The following is a 19,155-nucleotide window of genomic DNA, read 5'->3' as shown; positions in this document are numbered from 1 at the left end:
CTGCCGCATCAGGAATTGAACCCTGGTCCCGGGCCGTTCTCTGCTTACAAGTCTGCCGCCTCTAACCAGTGAGCCACACCTCTCCACAGTGGGAGTCTACATAGACCATACCTGTCAACGTACAAAATATTTGATGGGGGCCTTGAAGGGGGCAGGGCCTGGCGTCGAGAGCTAATCAAGAGGCATCTGTCCCTCACCAAGCCCCTCACCCCCTCTCCAAAAACAAAAGATAGGGTCATCAAGGCTGCTGACGATGTCCTAGGGTGTTTGCATACCTTTTATCGACATCAGCTGCTTATTACTTCAAAAAACAAGCTGGAAATCCAGTAACTATAGTAGTTTTCAGCTTCTTTTCTTTGCTACCAGGTGATTTCGGTTCCTCACCAGGTGATTGCGTGAAGGGACACAAAATCATGTAAACACGGTGGCACTGTTGTGTATTGATTTAGATTCCGTATGAATTCCATATAAATTTCCCGATTCATGCCCTTATATAGGTGCAATTCACATTGCCCTTATTTAGACATAGAAATAAGCCCTTATTTAGGCATTGTCCATGCTAACCAAATACAGGCATGGCTACTTAAATCCGTTCATCTACGTCACAACAAGTTCTTGGAAAACCAGACTCTTAAGCCTTTAAGATTTCCCCTTGCCTGGATATTGATTTCACCAAGAACTAATTTCTTATTCATGAGCATCTATTCCTTAGGGGTTCATTCATGACGTTCTTATGCCCGACTTGTACGTCAATACCGGCATTCCTAAACACCTTCAAGGTATAAATATACCTTCACTTGCTATGGCAAGGCATGGTGCGGTTCGGCTACCTACTTGCACGACGCGACTCGCCACAATAAGTCTTGAAGGAAGTCAAGTCCCCAACTGACACACTGACCAGACGCTGTCATCCTCCTTGCCGAGAATCCAGCTCCGGTGTTTCTGACTCTCCTTGTGGGGGGTTAGAGATTGAGTCCCAGAAAAGAGATACCAACCTCTCTCATTCTAAGGGATGGAGCTGATTAGAACCTAGAGAAACGTTTGGCAACTCTTGGCATAACTAAACCAGACTAAGACAGCACCTACTTCTTCCCTCGTACTAGACTTAGGTTAGGATCACTGGGGTAGTGAGGTTCTGTGAATTCTGAACCTGGGTCATTAAGGTTATGGTTCTGTTACGATTTTGGTAACATCGAACCGTAAATAGTGAGCTCAACAAGCATGAGTGTTTTCGTCATGTTACACCGATGGATTCACTGTGTGTTTGACGATTTTGTGATATTAGGAAGACCCCTGAGAATGAAGATTTTCCATTTCCTCAGTAGGATTATTTTAGAAGCACCAGTTGAGTATTTTAGCCTGTGTTATTTATGTATGTATTTTTAATGAATATATGTCATAGCTACAAGACATGCTACTACAGTTTTATTTCATCTTACTGCTAACACTGTACATTTTATACTTTGTATTCTGTCTTACGATTATAGTAGTTCATATCTCTTGCATGAGAAATAAGACTGTTCAATAAACCCTTTTTATTGAAACGCCCGTCTATCTATTTCTGTGCAACTCTGTAGAAACGAAGCATGCACGATTGACTGAGTAAAGCGGTTATCTATTGTTTCCACGACTCTGAAGATATTGTTCTGACTCTAAGGGAAAGAAAGTTGTCATGTTCATGCGGTTTTCAGAAACGAATCCCTTTTTGTTCATTCAACAAAGTTTCTAGTTACCTCTGAGTTAGCTGGCACACACAAGTAATTAAGTTTAATGTACTCGATAGAGACATAGTGACCTTAGTCCTATGTCAAAACTATAGTGTATATTATTCCAATGCGCATAGCCTATCGGGGATATAGGAACCTCACTACAGCACCGTGTGAGTTGGCAGCTTTAACAAATCTAGGATTAGGCGTTCTGCAGCTTTATGATCAGTAGACATATAACACTAGTAATGGACAATTAGACCCCAATTCCTTCGCACAGTCGAACAATCTGTGGTGTGACTGAACATAGGCCTTTATTTGGCCTGCGCCACGTTATGTGCAATTGCATCTTTCTGCAAGTGTTGTTACCATGCTGAACTAACCACAAAGGCCTTACAAACTGCAATATTACACACGTCTTCTTTCATAGGAACTCTCGTAACACATAGCGAGGTTCTAACAATAGACTTGTTTATCTTTGGATTACAAACTGTTTTGATAACAGCTCTCTCTGCCTCTGCGTGTAGACGGCTGAAAGCAAGTTCCAATGAAATTTGAGTTTGTGTTTGTGATAACCTTAGCTTTGCAATCTTCAACACAAAAGAGAATGCAAACCTACACCGCTACTTGTTCTACCACAGCAACATGAGCTGCCCTGCCGCGGTGCCGCCTCTCCTTTCCCCGTTCATTGAGGTTAACATTGTGCACTCGTAAGGGTTAGGTTCATTACTCATTTGCCCACCACCTGGGCTGAAGTTTAATTGTACAAGGTTTCAAGACAGCACCTAGCAGTTATACATAAGCCACAGTGGCTTCACTATATGTCTGTTTCAAGGTGCTGAGGTGAAAGCATGGCAGCACCAGATTATTGGCAAATACCAACCAGGTGGCAATCCTAATCGGGGCTAAGAGTCCATAAAAGACTATTCTTGTAGTATTACTTCCTGAATTCATACATGCTGTTGTGAATCAAGCCCAAAATGTATGTAACTGTGAGGTTTCCGTTTGTATCAAGCTTCCAAGGAGGTATCTGACATCACAGTAAACTAGTTCTTGCAAAGTTACAGAATCTTTAGATTTCTGATACCACATAAAAAGTCACATAACTGTACTTTTACACAGCCTCACGCTCTCCACCTCTCTCTTGCTCTCTCTCTCTCTCTCACACACACACACACATACGCACACACTCGCATTCTCTCTCTATTTGAAAAAGGCACTTAGTACATGGTTGGTTTCTAGAGAGGCCTTGCCTTCGCTTCCCATCAGCCGCTCCCTCCGATACCCCACAACACTCTCTGAAACTGTCACTATACCTAGTGCTGTTACTCCTCCTTGTGGAGAATGGCTAGGATAGATATGTGAACATGACGAGCATTTTGTTATCAGATTAGGAAACTACAATAACATTTGTGACTTCATAAAACTTCCTTTATTTTGGGCCCGCCTTGAGGTCAGAGCTCTACTAACAGAATTTATTCGTAGATGTTAAAATGCATTTTGATGTTTTATATAAGATAAAGTCCCTCCAGAAATGCAAGCTCACAAGATTGCAAGCCCTGGGGTGATCCAAAAACATAAGGAAGCCAGAGGCTGTCAGCTGAGTGCCCTTGTAAAGCCATGGCACAGCGGTGTTAACCCCTCCCAAACATGATAACCCAGCTTCACCCAACCAAAACATGCCTAGTGTCAAGTCCATGCCTCCTAAATGCCCTAATTCAAACATACCCATAAGCAAGCCGTGGGGGCTGTGTTTAATGGGCCCAGTAAATCCCCCAATACAATAATAGTAATTACTATTTTAATATAATTCAGTGGCTTCAAGGTTGTGTCACACATTCTGCGGTTTAGTTCTGATCTCGTGTATAGTAAAGCTGGTCTGTTTACTAAGGACATGCTTACAGGGGCTTTCAAATTAGTTAAACTATTGTGTGCAGCGGGGCCTGTGATGATGTGTGCAGAGGGAAAGCACGAGTGATTGACAGAGATAGCTTCCATCTTGTTCAAGGTGGCTTTTTACACAGAAATGTAGCATAACTAATACGGGGAACAGCGTTTTCAACGCAACTTTTACAACAAAGTACCTTTACGATGCAACCATTACAACACAAGTCATTACAACGACTTGCACTGGGGGGGCACTCTAGGATAGGGAATAGTTTTAATTTACTATCCAACACCTTCCCTACTATCCACAGGGACTGGAGTTGGAATAGTAAATTAAACTATTCACTATCCAGCGCCCCCCAACGCAAGTCGTTGTAACGACTTGCGTTGTAAAAGTTACGTCATAAAGGCATGCGCTGTAAAAGCATGCGTTGTAACGACGTACATCCACTAATACACATCAGATTATACACTTCTACACAACATAGGAGATTTGTCTCCAAAGCAATTGTGTTGTATCACTCTGTAGATGGAAATCGTGTGTATAAATGCATATTGCAGTTTGTTAATGATGTACAAAAATATAAAACACCTCTACAGTACCCCACGGAGTAGAAAACTTTAATCATAATTGAAGGGGACGGTGGGCCTCTGCATGTGTGTCTGCCTGTCTCATTCCACCCCTCTATGGGCTGATTTATTTTTTCATATTCAGAGAAACCTAAACGGACGTTCCCATTCCCTGACTTCTTTTCAGTTGTTTCTACTCCAGGGAACTTCTGCTGTCCTTGTATATCGGTGCCCACCCTGCCTAAATGGTCCCAGCAGCAATTAGTGATCTAAAGCGCAGTTTTAGAAATGGAAAAAACGTACTCATAAATTGGGATCCAGATGTTGCAGCGTAAAGGAGTTGGAATTACGAGGGGTGGAGTCATGAAAAGCGAGTCTAACCGTCAATTTACCGTTTTTTTTAGAAATCTGGACAAAGAAATTGGCAACACGACAAAAGTGACAGTAACTCTGTTGTGGCTCAGTTAATTAGCTATATAAAGGATTTATTTTAAAACACCTTGAGGGTTAAGGACTGGCTGTAGAAGACTATGTTTTGCTCAAGAGAGGTCTGTGTTTTGTCTAGTAACAGTTTTGACTCATAAAGTAGCATAGAGTGTTAATGTGCCTGCTGCAAAGCACATCGCCTAACATGCAGATCACAGACTCATATTTTATGTAGGTACATGGGTTTCTGCTTTTGACACAGATATGCTTTGGTTGCTTGCAGGTCATAAGTTGCATTCTTTCTAATATAGCACCGTGAGGTATGAACTGACATCCAGTAGCTGAATGAAAACTGCCAGGCATGGATTTAGAACCTTGTGTTTTGTCTCAATCTATAGTTATTCTTTGGTTACTGTAAAGGTTTCCGTTGGGTAGTAATAAGTCTTATAAGTACAATCCACCTGAATGACTACATTACATTTCAAATCCCAACTTTGTATTTCTTCAGATCATGCACTCTCAAAATATAATGTCTACCCGAAGGAACAATATATGACTCCTATACCTTGTAAACCTCATTGTCGTATGTAACATTTCCTGTAGATTGCTTTATTCACTTGAATGATTTATTTACTCTGTATAATATGTGTGATATAAGGTGCTCCAGCAGCCTACTTTGGAACGAGTAGTGCTATAAAAGAAATCAAATACATTAGTGTTTGATATTTAAATCATTACAAATGCAAGAACTAGGGTTGCACCACACATAAACAACACATCAGAAGCATAAGTGTTTTGGCAACTGATCACAACATGTCTTTTGGTGTTCTTCTTTTAATGGTGCTTCTTGTAAATATTCATTAAAACCAGCCAACGCGTTTCGTCCAATAGACAATGGACTTCTTCAAGGCATTAAAATACTGGTGTGAAGAGATTTCAATTTGATAGTAAAGTTGATGCGCAGTAAGTCCTGTACACAGAGCGATTCTGAATGCACCATCTATGTGTAATAAATATAATGGGACATGATGGCTGCCAGGATTCGGACATTAGAACTCGGAAGGATCGCTCCGGTTTCTCTTCTCTGCGATACCTATTGAAGTGCCTTACATAGGATGGACATATTTTTGATTCCTATATGGATGAATGCCTGAAATAATTTCTCATCTGGATTACATATTCAGATGAGAAGACTTATGCTTTTGATTTTTTGTTTATGTGTGGTGCACCCCTGGTTCTTGCATTTGTATCTATTTCCCCAGAGAGGGGAGCACTTTTTGGGCAGAAAGTGCACACATGAGACATAATATTGTGCAATCTTTCTAATTTTGTGGGGACAATGGTTTAGGTGTGTTGTTCTTAGGTCCACTGCCCATTTTTTATGTTGTATTACTATTTAAATCATTGTTTAATTACTCCACCATACAAATACACAGTGAGTGCGTATGTACCTCTTGCAAACAAGGATTGAACAAAGCCAAAAGCCTGCCTCCAAACTTTAGTTTTTCTTAAGCATTTGTGTAGTGATAACAAACACTGTGCACCAGAAAGCAGTCGTAGAGTGTGATACTCGAACTAAAAGAGTGCTGATGGACCATTAAATCAGGTCTTTGTTTTGGGTCCAGCTGAAAGGTAAAATTTGAAAGCCCCTTCACCAGCACAACCTGTCGGCGCTGCTGAATGTGTTCCCTCTTTTCCTGTACTTTTCACCATTTTCCAAATTGAACTTAGAAAAAAAAGATGGTTTCGAGGAACATTTCCATTCTGACGATTGCTGAGTGGCTGTCCAACGACAAAAATATCTAGACACAATCCTTGCAAATAGGCACCTGCTTCTCTTACCCTTTTTAGTTCATCCAGACCAATCCAGATTCATTCCTAACAGACAAGCATGTGACAATATTAGGAGAGTCTCGCATCTCACAGAGTAGTCGAATCATCCGAAAATCCAACTACCAATATTATCGTTGGTGGCACTGGATGCGGCAGAGGTATTCAATAAAATTGATTGGTCTGCGCTTATTCAGGGGCTGGATGGTATAGGCCTCATCCAAATATGAAAACGGGGGCACAGATTAACAATAAAACTGCAATTTTCATATGCAATTTTGAAATGTAGATGGGAAAAGTTGGTGGGAATTTGGCCAAGAAGGAGATGATTTGCACATCTGGAGGTCATGCCCTGTACTACAGACTTTATGGAAGGAGATTTTGAGTCACATAAAGGACACTTAGGGTATCTGATATAATCGGACCAGGCTATGATAATACTTGGTTTGAAGACGGCTGGACTCCGGGGCATGACCAGAACTGACTGGATGATTGCAATGAATATCGTGTTCTGTCACAGTCAAACAATTGATAGCCCAGAATCGGAGTATCCAAGAATCGACTGGCAGATTGTGGAGTCGACACTAATGGGGCTGGAAAAGCTAACTTGAAATTTCAACGGCCAAGGGGGGAAAATTGATAAACAATGCTTGCTTCTCTAGCTGGGAGCCAAACTAGTGACTTGATAATCAAGGTGGAAGGAGATGAGTAGTAACGCTTCATTGGAAGCGCAAAAAATAGCACGACCGCAGAGTCCTAAGACATTGAGCTGCACGTGCAGGCTTGATCAAGTGGCTGAGTTGGGGGCAGGGGTTGGAACTCCGGGGAGTGCCAGCGTTTGACTTTGTAACCACAGCCACTTTGAAGGTTACTACTGGCGTGCTTTTTCTGTATAAAATGTTAAACTCAAAAAAACGCCTCTGAAGAAATAATCATGCCCAGACACATGAAGAAATCAGGACTATTAGGGGAAAATCAGCAAGTGATGTACAGTGGAATATCAGAAAATATTTTGCAAGCCATAATATCAATCATATAAAGAAGGAAAACTGAACTAACTTCAAGCAAGGGTTCTGAAGGCAAAACCAATAACGTACTGCAATAAAGAATACCATGGACAAGGAAGAGTAATAGTAAAGAAGAGTTGGATGTTAAGTCACAGCAGACTCACTGTAGACTTGAGGGTGGGCAGATTATGAAAGGCCCAGTGTGACAGAAACTTCCATGTCTCATCGTACAAGCAATAAAACCTGACGTTTATATGCTTCACAAATGTGTGTCATAGTTGTGCCGGGGCCATGATTTACTGCTCTGTGTTATTTCAATTTTGGTATATGTACTTCAGAAGTGAACACACTTTTTCAAAATCTCATGCCGCCTCACCAGCAAATTGCCATGCACCTAAAGCACCATGAGCAGTGGCGGTTCCTCCGCTAAGGCGGAGGAGCGTCGCCCCACTGCTTTTTATCAGTGTAAAGGAAAAATAAAATATAAATAACTGAAAGTTATTATAATTTTATGTTTTCCCGTTTGTAGATGCGGCAGCTTCGCCAGGCAGTGTGGAGCTGGGCTGCTCTGCTGACAGAGCAGGGGGGTGGGGGGGGGGGAGTGGTGTTCACTCCCTAAGTGCGCATTAATGTTTGATCATCCTTCTCGGGCTGACTAAACATTTATGCACACCTTCCCTGTTCTCCACGCAGTCTGCATTACAGCCTGCATGGAGAACATGTCCAGGCCCCCATTTCCTGGCTGAGCGCCGAATCTCTGGGCTCAGACCAATCACAACGCTGCATTGCATTGGTCAGGTGAGCCTGTGTGCTTACCAATCACAACGCTGTAATGAAGTGTCGTGATTGGCTCAGGGAAGCCTCAGCCTGGGTGCTTCCTATTGTTCCGGCCGGCCGGCGCGACGTGTAGGACCTAGCAAGGAAGATGCAGCGAGGAGGTAAGTTAATTTTGATTTTTTATTTACCTCCGCCCTGCCTCCCCCGATCTGTGCTGGCCACCACTGACCATGAGCAACAATATATTTTTTTTCAGCATGTATTCATTATCCACTAATGTTGTATTGGACTCCTGCACTCATTGTTTCGCCTTGACATCAGAAGTTGGGGCTATCGCACCCTCTGCTTGAACTATTGGCTCGTGGACTGGAAAAGTTAGATCCCAGACCGATGCTGTATTTCTAAGTTATTACTGCGACTTCTGAGAAGTATGAGTCTATAAAAGAATTATTGATTGAAATCCATAAAGCAAAAAACTCAACTGTACGCCTACAAACACGTTGAATACAATTGGCCAATAGAACATTAGCTGTTAATGAAATATTACCCAATAAAAACATGTATAATAGCTCTAAAGTGGATCCAGCTGACATCTTTTAGTTTATAATAATGAACAGCCCCAGGGTCAGAAGGCTGCTTCTGCTTTTGCAGTCATGGACATTTTGTAGGTTGGCCTTTCTACTGTAAATGTCAAACTTTGGGATTGGAGCTCAAACAAGCAGGTTATAGCCAGGTACATAACATTATAATATATTTTTGCTTGCTATGTTTGAAATATGCCATCATTCATAAGCGTATATCGGTGCAGGACCTTTCATAGGCAGAGTGTTCACACCCACACATCCTCGCAGGTGGCTGGCCCGGTACTCTTTGCTTTAGAAAGCATCTGCTTTTTTGTCCTCACACAGATGGGAATGGCATGTAGGAGTCACAGACCAGAGCTTGCCCACTGGACACCAGCTGTGCGCTGCCTCCCTCTTGGGTCAATTAAAAGCTGAACCTTCTTTGAGGCTTCAGTAGTTTCGCAGAGATTTAATTATATTTACAGCTAGATAAAGGAGTAAATTGAAGGAGGCTATGGCATGGCTTCCAATGTACTACATATGTTGATACTGCATAGTCATGGTTGAATCCCTTGCCGGGTGCATTCCCTGCCTCTTCTTTGGACATGGAATCCAAGAGGCTGGACACCTTGGTGAAGCCTGGCACTGTGGTCGGTGAACACCGCATGCCTTTTGGGCCAAAACTCCCACTTGCCCTGGGACTTGGTTGCGCAGGTGCTGCCTATGGTGCAGGAGGAAGACCGGGCCAAACTCTCACAAGCTATTGCTGACGGGAGGGATGCAGCTAAGTTCACCATACATTGTTGGCTGGACACAACGACTCACTAGGCAGACCAATTTCATCATCAGTGGCCCTTAGGCACCACACCTGGTTGAGAACAACTGACTTTTCTGGGATGTCCAGGCTTCACTCATGTACATGCCCTTTGAAGGCCTCTGTGTTTGCGGAAGAGGCCTAGGTGTAAGAAACAATAGGCCTTTTGACGAATGTGTGACTGCAAGGGACATTGTCCCCTCCCAGACCGAGGAGCTGGTATCCCCTAAAATTAGGGTGTGATACCTTACAAACCAGGTGGGACTCACCAAAATGTGTTGGTTTCACCAAGTATTGTCTAACAGGAAATAGGCCACTCCATTAGGGATTTTAGGCCTTGAAAATGTCAATGACCTGTATCGGCAAGACATAGGGCTAGAAACATGTTTGGGGGATGGGGTGAGCCATGGTTCTCACATTCCATCTCAAAATAGTTTTTAAAAGGTCAAAGGTGAAAACCTGGGTGCCTCGGGGTATTTTCAACTGATCTGGATCCCTCGTTTGTCCCTCCTTCTTTCTTGACCCTGGAGGTTGAGTCTGGCTTGGTAGTATTGTTGTGCCAGGGCGTGGAAGGTTGCCTTTGATGAAGCATGCCACAAATTGTGGATGAGACTTCCTCTTTTAAAAGACTGGTATTCTCACTTGTCCCGATAGAACTTCATGTACGCCTGAGTAGGAATTATTAATACCATGAGGGAGAAGTAGCCCCTTCTGTTTCGTAGCTACCGTACCCGCTTGTGTAATACGGTTCTACACTGAACCTGTCAACGCTCCGCCATCATGCATGGAGATTGAGCGGTGACAGTTGACAGTTTTTGACCTTCCCCCTGAAATCTGTAATGTCATCTTGGCAGCTCGCTGTCCCTCCACCAAAATAGTATATGCGAGCGGTTGGCAAAAATGGTGGCATGTTGTACAGAAAAACAAGTTGATCCCTTATCTGCTCTCCTTTCCCAGGTTATTTTGTTTATCCTTACCCTGGCTCAGCAGGGCTTTGCATAGGGAACATTGAAGGGTTATATATCTGCAATGTCTGCTTTTCTGGGGCTACCAGATCAGCCTTCTTTCTTCAAATCCCCTATTATTAATAGGTTCGCTAAAGGCTTGCAGCACATGTTCCCCCCAGCTTTCTTTGTCATGCCTCATTGGGACCGTAGCGTGGTTCTTACCTTTCTAATGTGCACTCCCTACGAGCTGCTTCATTTTTGCCCTCTTAGGCTCCTCACCATCAAAACTGTCTTTCCGGTGGCAATTACATCTGGCCGGAGAGTCAGTGAACTGTAGGTGCTGTTTTTTCAGCCTCTCTACAACTCTTTGTTCCCCAGTCAAACTGGTCCCTCGGACTAGAGAATCCTTCTTGCCGAAGGTAGTCACCCGTTCCACGTAGAACACTCTATCAATTTGTCTACCTTTTTACGTTCTGCCTCATCCCTCTAAGGAAGAGGAGAGACTCCACAGTCTTGACCCATAAAGTGCATGGTTGTTCTATAGTGACTGCACAAAACCATTCCGGGTGGACGATCAACTGTTCGTGGTATATGTTGGAGACAAAAAACGTGCAGGCCATGCAGAAACGTACCATCCAATTGGCCAAGAAGCAACCCCTAGAGGGTTTGCATGCTCATTCCATCAGTACAAAGGCTGTGACCACTGTGTTAGCATGCAGAGTTTCCACTCTGGACATCTGCCAGGCAGGCACATGGGCTTCACTGCACACGTTTATCAAACACTACTGTCTGGATAGTTAGGTTCATCAGGATAGGCATTTTGCCGTCCAGTCGTGCAGGACTTTCTGGCCTAAATCAGGTCACAGGCATTTTCTCCAGGGAAGTATTGCTTGGGCATCTATACTAAGGTAAGGAATCTATGGCTAGAAGTCTCTGTTCAGAACCATTTCATGGCCCTCGACTCACACACAACTGATCAGTGTTCTTCGTGGCTTCTTGGTGTGAAATATTGCAGAAATATAGTGCACTAGTGTGGTGCCTATGTAGGCACCACACATGTCACTTCCCAGTACAGATGACGCTGAGGACGTCACACTGAGCCCAAAAATGCCACCTACCAGCACACAGGGGTACTGCTCATGAAAATTTCCAGATCCAACTCGACGCCTGGGTATAGTTTTAAGGTAAGGACTCTGCAGCTGGTTAGAGTCTCTACCAGATAAGGCATTACCGAATATAAGTAACGAATGTAAGTAACTTGTTTGTTAGCTACTCTTGGCTTTCTCTAATTGGCTTCAATGCGGAAGGGGTAGCATGGTCAAATTCAGTGATGTGTTGCAGGGACTTGTACGGTACTACAGGCCTAGTGTAAACATTGCAATGTAAAGTTTGGCAGTATAGGCTATATTTCTGTCCTAAGTTTCACTCCAGATGTGAATGCAACTGGATGATTTGTTGCCACCCATCCAGACTCTGAATGTCCAGTCAGGCTTAACAACATCTACTGAGGTTCAGCAGTGGATTTATTTAATTGCTTCTTTACTATCGTAATAAATGAAAATCATGTCCATCTTTTTGATATTTAGGGGCAATATGGAAGCATCTGCAATCTGCCAGTACAGCATTTCGGAAATACAGAGAGCATTTGAAGGGCCCTACATGGAGTACCAGAAGGCATTCCGTAAATGGTCGCTGTATGAGAAAGAAGTGCCAAGCCCTCGGCCCGGCTCAGTAAGTGTCAGCTATCACCTCAATGAAGTGAAAAAACCAATGTTTTTTGTGTCTTATGTAGATTTTGGCCTATTCCTAAGACCTGAGTGTTAATAATTTTTTGTCATGTGTATGGTTTTAATCATAATAAATTGAACTGAAAAGAATCAAATATCACACATGCAGAATGTTGTCTGGCATAGAGGGTGTGATAAGTTAGCCTAGTATTTGCTGACCACTAATTAAAGTGAGCACCCTGTACCAGTCCAAACAACCCTTATTGATGATTAGGTTAAAGACAACCTTTATTGAAAACTATCCTAGTGGTAGCTATGGAGAGCAGCCTGCAGGCTAAGTCTCAAAGGAATGTAAAGCAGCTTGTTTTACTGATCAGAACCTCTTGCATGACCAAATGAAAGGAGAACCACACAAGAAATATATAAAATATATGTATTTATTACTAAACACTCTTTACTAACCTCTTTATGAGATATGAGCACACAGCACACAACATTAAATCACTAGAACGACAGTAAATAGCACAATACACAATGAGCTCCAGGGGGAGACCAAACCATATACTAAGAAAGTGGTATAACAACCATGACTTGACTAGACACAGTGCCTAGAGCTCGTAGAATCACTGGAAACCCAAGGAACCACCCAAAGTAGTGGCACAGGGGACCCACGGAGGACGGGTGCAGTGTGAGAACACAGAGGTGGGCTCCATAGAACTCTATAGGAAAGTCGCTGTTGGAATTTTAAAGATTAAGGACACTTCGGAGAGGACTTTGAGCAAACCCCTGTAAACATAGAAGGTTCTAAGGCCAGCACCCTTGTGAGTACCAGAGTACCAGTGTTACCTACCCCTGGGGAGCCGGGTGCATAGGTGTCAAGTGATGTCGGAAACCTTCGTTGTTTTCAATAGCGTGATGCAGAAAAGTGCTGCTGCCGGGAAGATGAAAAGTGTCCGGTGGAATCCAAGCCTGGATTCGAGGTGAGAAGAAGCTGAAAGCAGAGGGGACAGAGTCTGGGTCACTTCAGGGTGACCAGGGGCTCGGTAGATGAATGCCCACCGATGTCAGGTGCTTCAGGTGAGAAGAGGTGAAGCTTGACTCTGCAGCCACAGGGAACAGGAGACGTTGACGATGACCAAAGTCCTGAGGTGAGCTTTCCCATGAAGGATGTCGAGTACTGGGGGGTCAGTGTCTGGATTGAACACCAACAAGCCTTGGCAACTGCAAACCACGTGGTAAGAGGAAAGATGCTTCGGTGAGGACCAACTAGATCCTGGGGGCTCCCCAAGCTAGGGAGCATCAGGGCACATCTGGAGCAACCAGGAAAGCCCACAGAAAGTCAAAGTTAACTCCACAGGGACCCACAGGTCAACGGGCCAAGGATCGCAAAGGGACCTTAAGTAAATCACAAAATACCAGCCCACGGAACTCGTGGAGTGTAGGCCGGAAATCTTCGGTGGGATTACTGCTCAGGGTCAGGACTACAAGTAGCCCAAAGCATAGCCTCTGGGATTGCCTAAAAGCACATGCTTCTGCAAAAGTACATGGTGCACAGGGGTTAGAGTTGCAGAGTCCCCACGAGGGCTACGGGCCTCAGAATTGCTAAGAGCACAGCTCAATCCCAGAGACCTCGGGAACCCACCTCCTGTGTTGCAGAAATCTTCGGAGTCCTCAGGAGCTCAGGAGATGCAAACTGGTCAGATGCTTTTAGGTGCCTGCCTTGCAGGGGAGTAACTCCTTTACTCCAATGGAGATTCTTCAGTCATCCAGCGTAGTGTAGATCGTCAAAGTACTTGGCTTCTGTAGCTGCGATTAGTCCAGGTAAAATCTGAAGTACTGTAGTCAGGGGTTCCTACTTTATACCCAAGGAAGGGATGGGACAAACTCTGGGGAGCCACATATGGGAGGGTCAGGACAGAGGAGTGGCTACACCGATGTCCTTTGTCCAGTTTCGCCCCAGAACAGGAGCAAATGGCTCCTGCAACCGGTCTGAGCTGGACTATGTACAGGGACACCAAATGTACCCCCAGTGCAGACTTTAAAGCACTCTCAGAGTTCACCCACCTGGCCCCAATAGACTAAAGCCTGTCTGGGAGGTGGTCACACCTCCTTGTGACAGGAAGCTTATTGTCAAGCCTTCCCCTGCTTGAGCTTGGCTCAGCAGCAGGAGGGCATCCATTTTGTGTTGCCCAGGTCGAGAAAGCTGGTACCGGGTGTACCGGTGTGTCGCATATGTACCTTTAGGAGAGTGGAATTATACCTCACCGCCAGTTACTGGCGGGGAGGTATGATTCCAAGGTGTTTGACACCAAACACGACATGTTTCCAAGCAACCGTTTTAAAGTTAGCATTTACCATGAGGTTATAATGCACTTAAATATATATGGTTGGCTGCATCACAAAGAACACCGGAGAATAGGCTCCGAAGGCTGCAGAGGGGCTCTCAGGATTGCTAAGGCCTGCCATAGGTTTATATATACAGTGATATAGGATAGATATAGTGAAACTATATCTAAGTACAGGGTGCATGCACCACCTTACACAAGCTGCAATAGCAGACCTGTGGTGTACATTTGAATGGTCTCTCGGGGTGTCATAATACATGCGGCAGCCCCTGGGAGGCCTCTCTGGTACCTATGCCCTGGTACATAGTATATCATATACTAGGGCTTATAAGGGTACCCCAGATTCCAATCTGGAGTGTACCTAAAGTACATGCAAGCAATTTAGAGGAGAAAGCAGCTGAACTGGGGCCCTGGAAAGCAGGATCCTAGTCAGTCTAAGTCGAAAACAGTGAAACATCAGCAAAAAGTGGGGGCAACTATGAGAAGCGGATCCTTCTCTCCTACATACCCCCACCCCCCACAAACGTCGGTGCATTAAACTAACCTTGACCAGTTGAGTCTTCATGTTCTAAGTGGAAATATCTGGAGAGTCCATCTGCATTGGCATGGTTACTCCCAGGTCTATGTTCCACTGTATAGTCCATACCCTGTAGGGAAATGGACCACCTCAAAAGTTTGAGGGTTTCACCCTTCATCTGTTTTAGCCATAAGAGGGGCTTATGGTCTGTCTGAACATCCACCTTCATCCACATCACACGTTTGCACGACACCTGCTCCGCTGTAGTCAGGCGTAGAAGCACAACCAGGCGGCACTCTGCTGTCTGGTTGGACCCCGATGATGAAGCATGACACCAACCAGGTTGGTGTGTGAGGGGTTTATAAACAAGACCCATTGGGTCCAGACAGAAGGCCATTATTATAAGTGACTCTAAATAGCAGTAAATACTTCTACCCATAGTGGGCCAGTCCACATTGATTCTACATAATACATTTGGAGACAGGACGCGCCCCTAAAAACTCTTGCTCTCCCTTTTGATTATCCTGTATATAAATACACACATATAATCCAAGTAAAAATTAACTATGAGCCCGGTTTAGGGTTTGGCAGAGAGGGTACTCTATTCAATGGCAACAGAGTATCCTCTCAGCCAAACTCTTGGTCGGCCCGCATGATTTAGAGCTGGGCAGACAAACAGTATTTTGATGACGGAACTCTGTCACCAAAGTACGCCTCTGATGGCCCGACAGAGTAAAGGTGGTCGGAGGGAAGCCATCTGACCGCCCACACAATTTAAAGTGGGTGGTCGGTTGACTTTTTTTGCTGGTTGTCATAGGGACTTTAAAAATTTTTAATTATCCCAAAATCATGAGAATTTGTTTTTTAAGAATGTAAAACTTTATAAACATTTGATCGCCGCCTTCATGTTAGATAGAGCCATCCGTCAAACTTCTCCAACATTGACAGGAACTGCTCTGACGGTAGTTCTTGGAAAAATACAGCGATATCCACAGGTCTGGCGGATATCTATAAGTTTGGCTGGTGGAGAAAAGGCATGGTGGCGGCCGGAAAGTCCTCCGCCTCCCTATCTGTCTTTACTCCGCCTGCCAAACCTTAAATTAGGCCTTTTATTTCTATGAAGGATCCTGTGGCCTGAAAAATAAAATAAAGCACAAATATAAATGTTCCTATGTTCGGGGCCTTGCCTGGCCTTCTGTAGCTGTTCTGCATGCCTTGTGCTGCAAGGTGTACCAGTAATTCGATTTTTTAAATACAAGAACCAATGGGCCACATTTTTAGGTCTCGCCTGTCGATGCGCATGCGCATCGAGCAAGCGAGAGTATTGGGACTTATCCACTCTTTATCCACTGCAAGGAATCGTGGCGATTCCTTGCAGTGCCCGTGACTTTTAAGCTCAATGCGCATGCGCATTGAGCTTAAAAGCGCGTGCACGTCCGTCTTGGTTTACCCGCTCCGCCCCCTCCCCTTCCCGCCGTCTCGCATTTCCCCTGCCGCATCAAAGGCTTTCACGGCCGGCCGGCCATGCTTTCAGTTTCACGACCGGCCGGCCGTGTGAATTACATTCCAAAGCCCGCTCTCCCTGCTCCGCCCCGAGACGCATTTCTCCTCCCTCCTCCCCCCTCCTGGGTCAGGTTACCCTGCTTTCTCTTTCGTTTTTTTCGTTATGCTTTCTGGCAACAATAGGCAAATAAATTCACCTCAAAATAGGGAGTCTTAACTAGACTCGACTGAGAGCCTCGTAAAAGAAAAATGTCAATGACTTAAAAAAAGAAGCAAGAAAAAAAGCCGAGCACTGAATCATAATGACCCGTCCTGCTAAAAAGGGAAAACTGACCCACATGTCAGCTCTGAGCATCCTGCTAACAAGCTTAAAAGCCCATCAGTGGAGCTCGCGCCACACAGTCGAGTAACGCAGGCAGAGAGAGGGACATCCGGGGCTCTGCTCACCACGGAGGTACGTTCAGCATGTTTAACTACTATCACCAATGCTCACAAACTATTGAAAAGGAATTTAAAGTTGGAATCTTAATTTAAATGTGTATGCCGAATTTAAAGTTGTATTTAAAGTTGTATGCTGGCCGGGGGGCGGGGGAGAAGAGGTGGCCTTTAATTCTTTAAAGCAATATGTGCAAGCCAATATGGGAGCTATTTAAATAATACTCGCACGGACCTCGAACATATTTTCACCACACACTCCTCGAATCCAGACACAATTCCTTCCATACGTTTTGTCTATCTTGCCTCAGCCTACTTTTTTAGAAATCCCGAATCAGTTGCAAAAAATGGACATTTTCTGAGAAGCGTGTTTGTGCCGGTTTATTTCATTGTAACTGCGTCGCGTGTGTACCTTGCTGTTCAGCTCAGATGGTGAACACAGCTGCACCCAGGATTATAACCAACTGAGCTAGATTAAGTGGCCAGTACCACTGCTTTAAAGGGTACTGTCTGTCTGGTACTGAGTGCGGTTACTTTTTTATTTTCAGAGAAAGAGTAGCTGCACTTCTCATGAGAATCATAATAATTTTAATTGTAGAGTACCTGTACTTTACAAAAAACAAGCTGTTACCTGCACTTCTATTTCTATTTCGCCATTTCTAGCACTGGCCAGTACTATGCCACCCATGTTGGCTCATTCTTTTCTCCTTCCTAGGCAGACGCAACAAGTACCAATGATTTAGGCAATAGTTACACCACGTTTTTAAATAACATATTTCAGTAATGTTTTTGCTGTGCGCGTACGTACCTGTCAGATACGTTCCGGGTACATTAATCATCATGATATGTTGGTTGTAATAAGAAATGTTAATAATCATCATGATGTGTTTGTTGTAATAAGAAATGATAGCAACTTTGTAAGTAACGTTGAACGCAGTGTTCTAATTTAAAGAAAGCATACGCATTGCTTACCCGTGCCCCGCCTCTGTAGGAACAAAGGGGCAGATTTACAAGCCCCTTGCGCCACTTTTGCGTCATTTTCCCCCATGGTCAAAATGACGTAAAAGTGGCGCAAGGGCCTTGTAAATCTGCCGCAAAGTGTTTTTAGGTCTCGCCTGTCGATGCGCATGCGCATCGAGCAAGCGAGACTATGGGGGCTTATCCACTCTTTATCCACTGCAAGGAATCGTGGCGATTCCTTGCAGTGCCCGTGACTTTTAAGCTCAATGCGCATGCGCATTGAGCTTAAAAGCGCGTGCACGTCCGTCTTGTTTTACCCGCTCCGCCCCCTCCCCTTCCCGCCGTGTCGCATTTCTCCTCCCCCCTCCCCTCTCTTCCCTCCCCCCTCCCCTCTCTTCCCTCCCCTCTCTTCCATCCAGTATCCTCACACCGCCTACTGCAGCTCCCAAACAACATCCAGCACCACCCGCTCCGCCCCCTCCCCTTCCCGCCGTGTCGCATTTCTCCTCCCCCCTCCCCTCTCTTCCCTCCCCTCTCTTCCATCCAGTATCCTCACACCGCCTACTGCAGCTCCCAAACAACATCCAGTACCACCCGATAAGACGGCTGGCCCCATAATACCAGCATTCAGCTTGTTTTGGGACCCGGGAGATCGTCCCGCGCTAACCCCAGGAAAGCTGATACACGGCATTGATTGTTGTGAATTATAAATAATTATGAGAATGTTTTACACAAATGTAACCGGCACATGAAATTGTATGTAGGGGCATGATACTGCCATAACTGCACATTTAAGGACTGTTTTCTAACAGAAGGATTATGTTATTTAAAGAGTAAGCATTGTGATGCAATGAAAAGTACCATGCTAAGATGGCCGCCATTATCGATGCATTGTGAGAGTGTTCCCTACCGTCATCGAGTTTGTTACTCGGGTGACGTCAATTAGTTTAAATAGCTTCCTCGCAGTGATCATAGTTGACACTGACGAAGGATTTTCCGAAACGCGTCTGTTTGGTGGAGTTGTTTGCTAAATAAAGATCCACTACGCTACCCCCTTGGAGTGCTTGACTCTTTTGCAAAAAACTAAGGAAGTCGTGGCAGTATATATATATATTTTACACACATCTAATTGGCACATGTA

At 44.5% G+C, this 19,155-nt stretch overlaps 1 protein-coding gene and 1 non-coding gene across 4 annotated transcripts in view; one reads left to right on the top strand and one right to left on the bottom strand.

The window, feature by feature from the left end:
- Nucleotides 1–19,155, top strand: part of SEMA4G (semaphorin 4G) — a 698,845-nt gene that overhangs the window by 584,543 nt on the left and 95,147 nt on the right. For all 3 annotated transcript variants that reach the window (XM_086922681.1, XM_086922680.1, XM_086922682.1), the window contains exon 10: nucleotides 12,114–12,258. In XM_086922681.1, coding sequence (XP_086778807.1) covers nucleotides 12,114–12,258 — 145 coding nt within the window. The remainder of the gene's footprint in view (nucleotides 1–12,113; nucleotides 12,259–19,155) is intronic.
- LOC147711971 (U6 spliceosomal RNA) lies at nucleotides 7,670–7,774 on the bottom strand. The gene has a single exon (XR_015296288.1). It is a non-coding gene; the product is annotated as a U6 spliceosomal RNA (small nuclear RNA).

The sequence above is a fragment of the Lissotriton vulgaris genome, chromosome 5, assembly GCF_964263255.1.
Source record: "Lissotriton vulgaris chromosome 5, aLisVul1.2, whole genome shotgun sequence".
Lineage (NCBI taxonomy): Eukaryota > Metazoa > Chordata > Amphibia > Caudata > Salamandridae > Lissotriton > Lissotriton vulgaris.
This window is presented reverse-complemented; position numbering and strand designations above follow the sequence as displayed.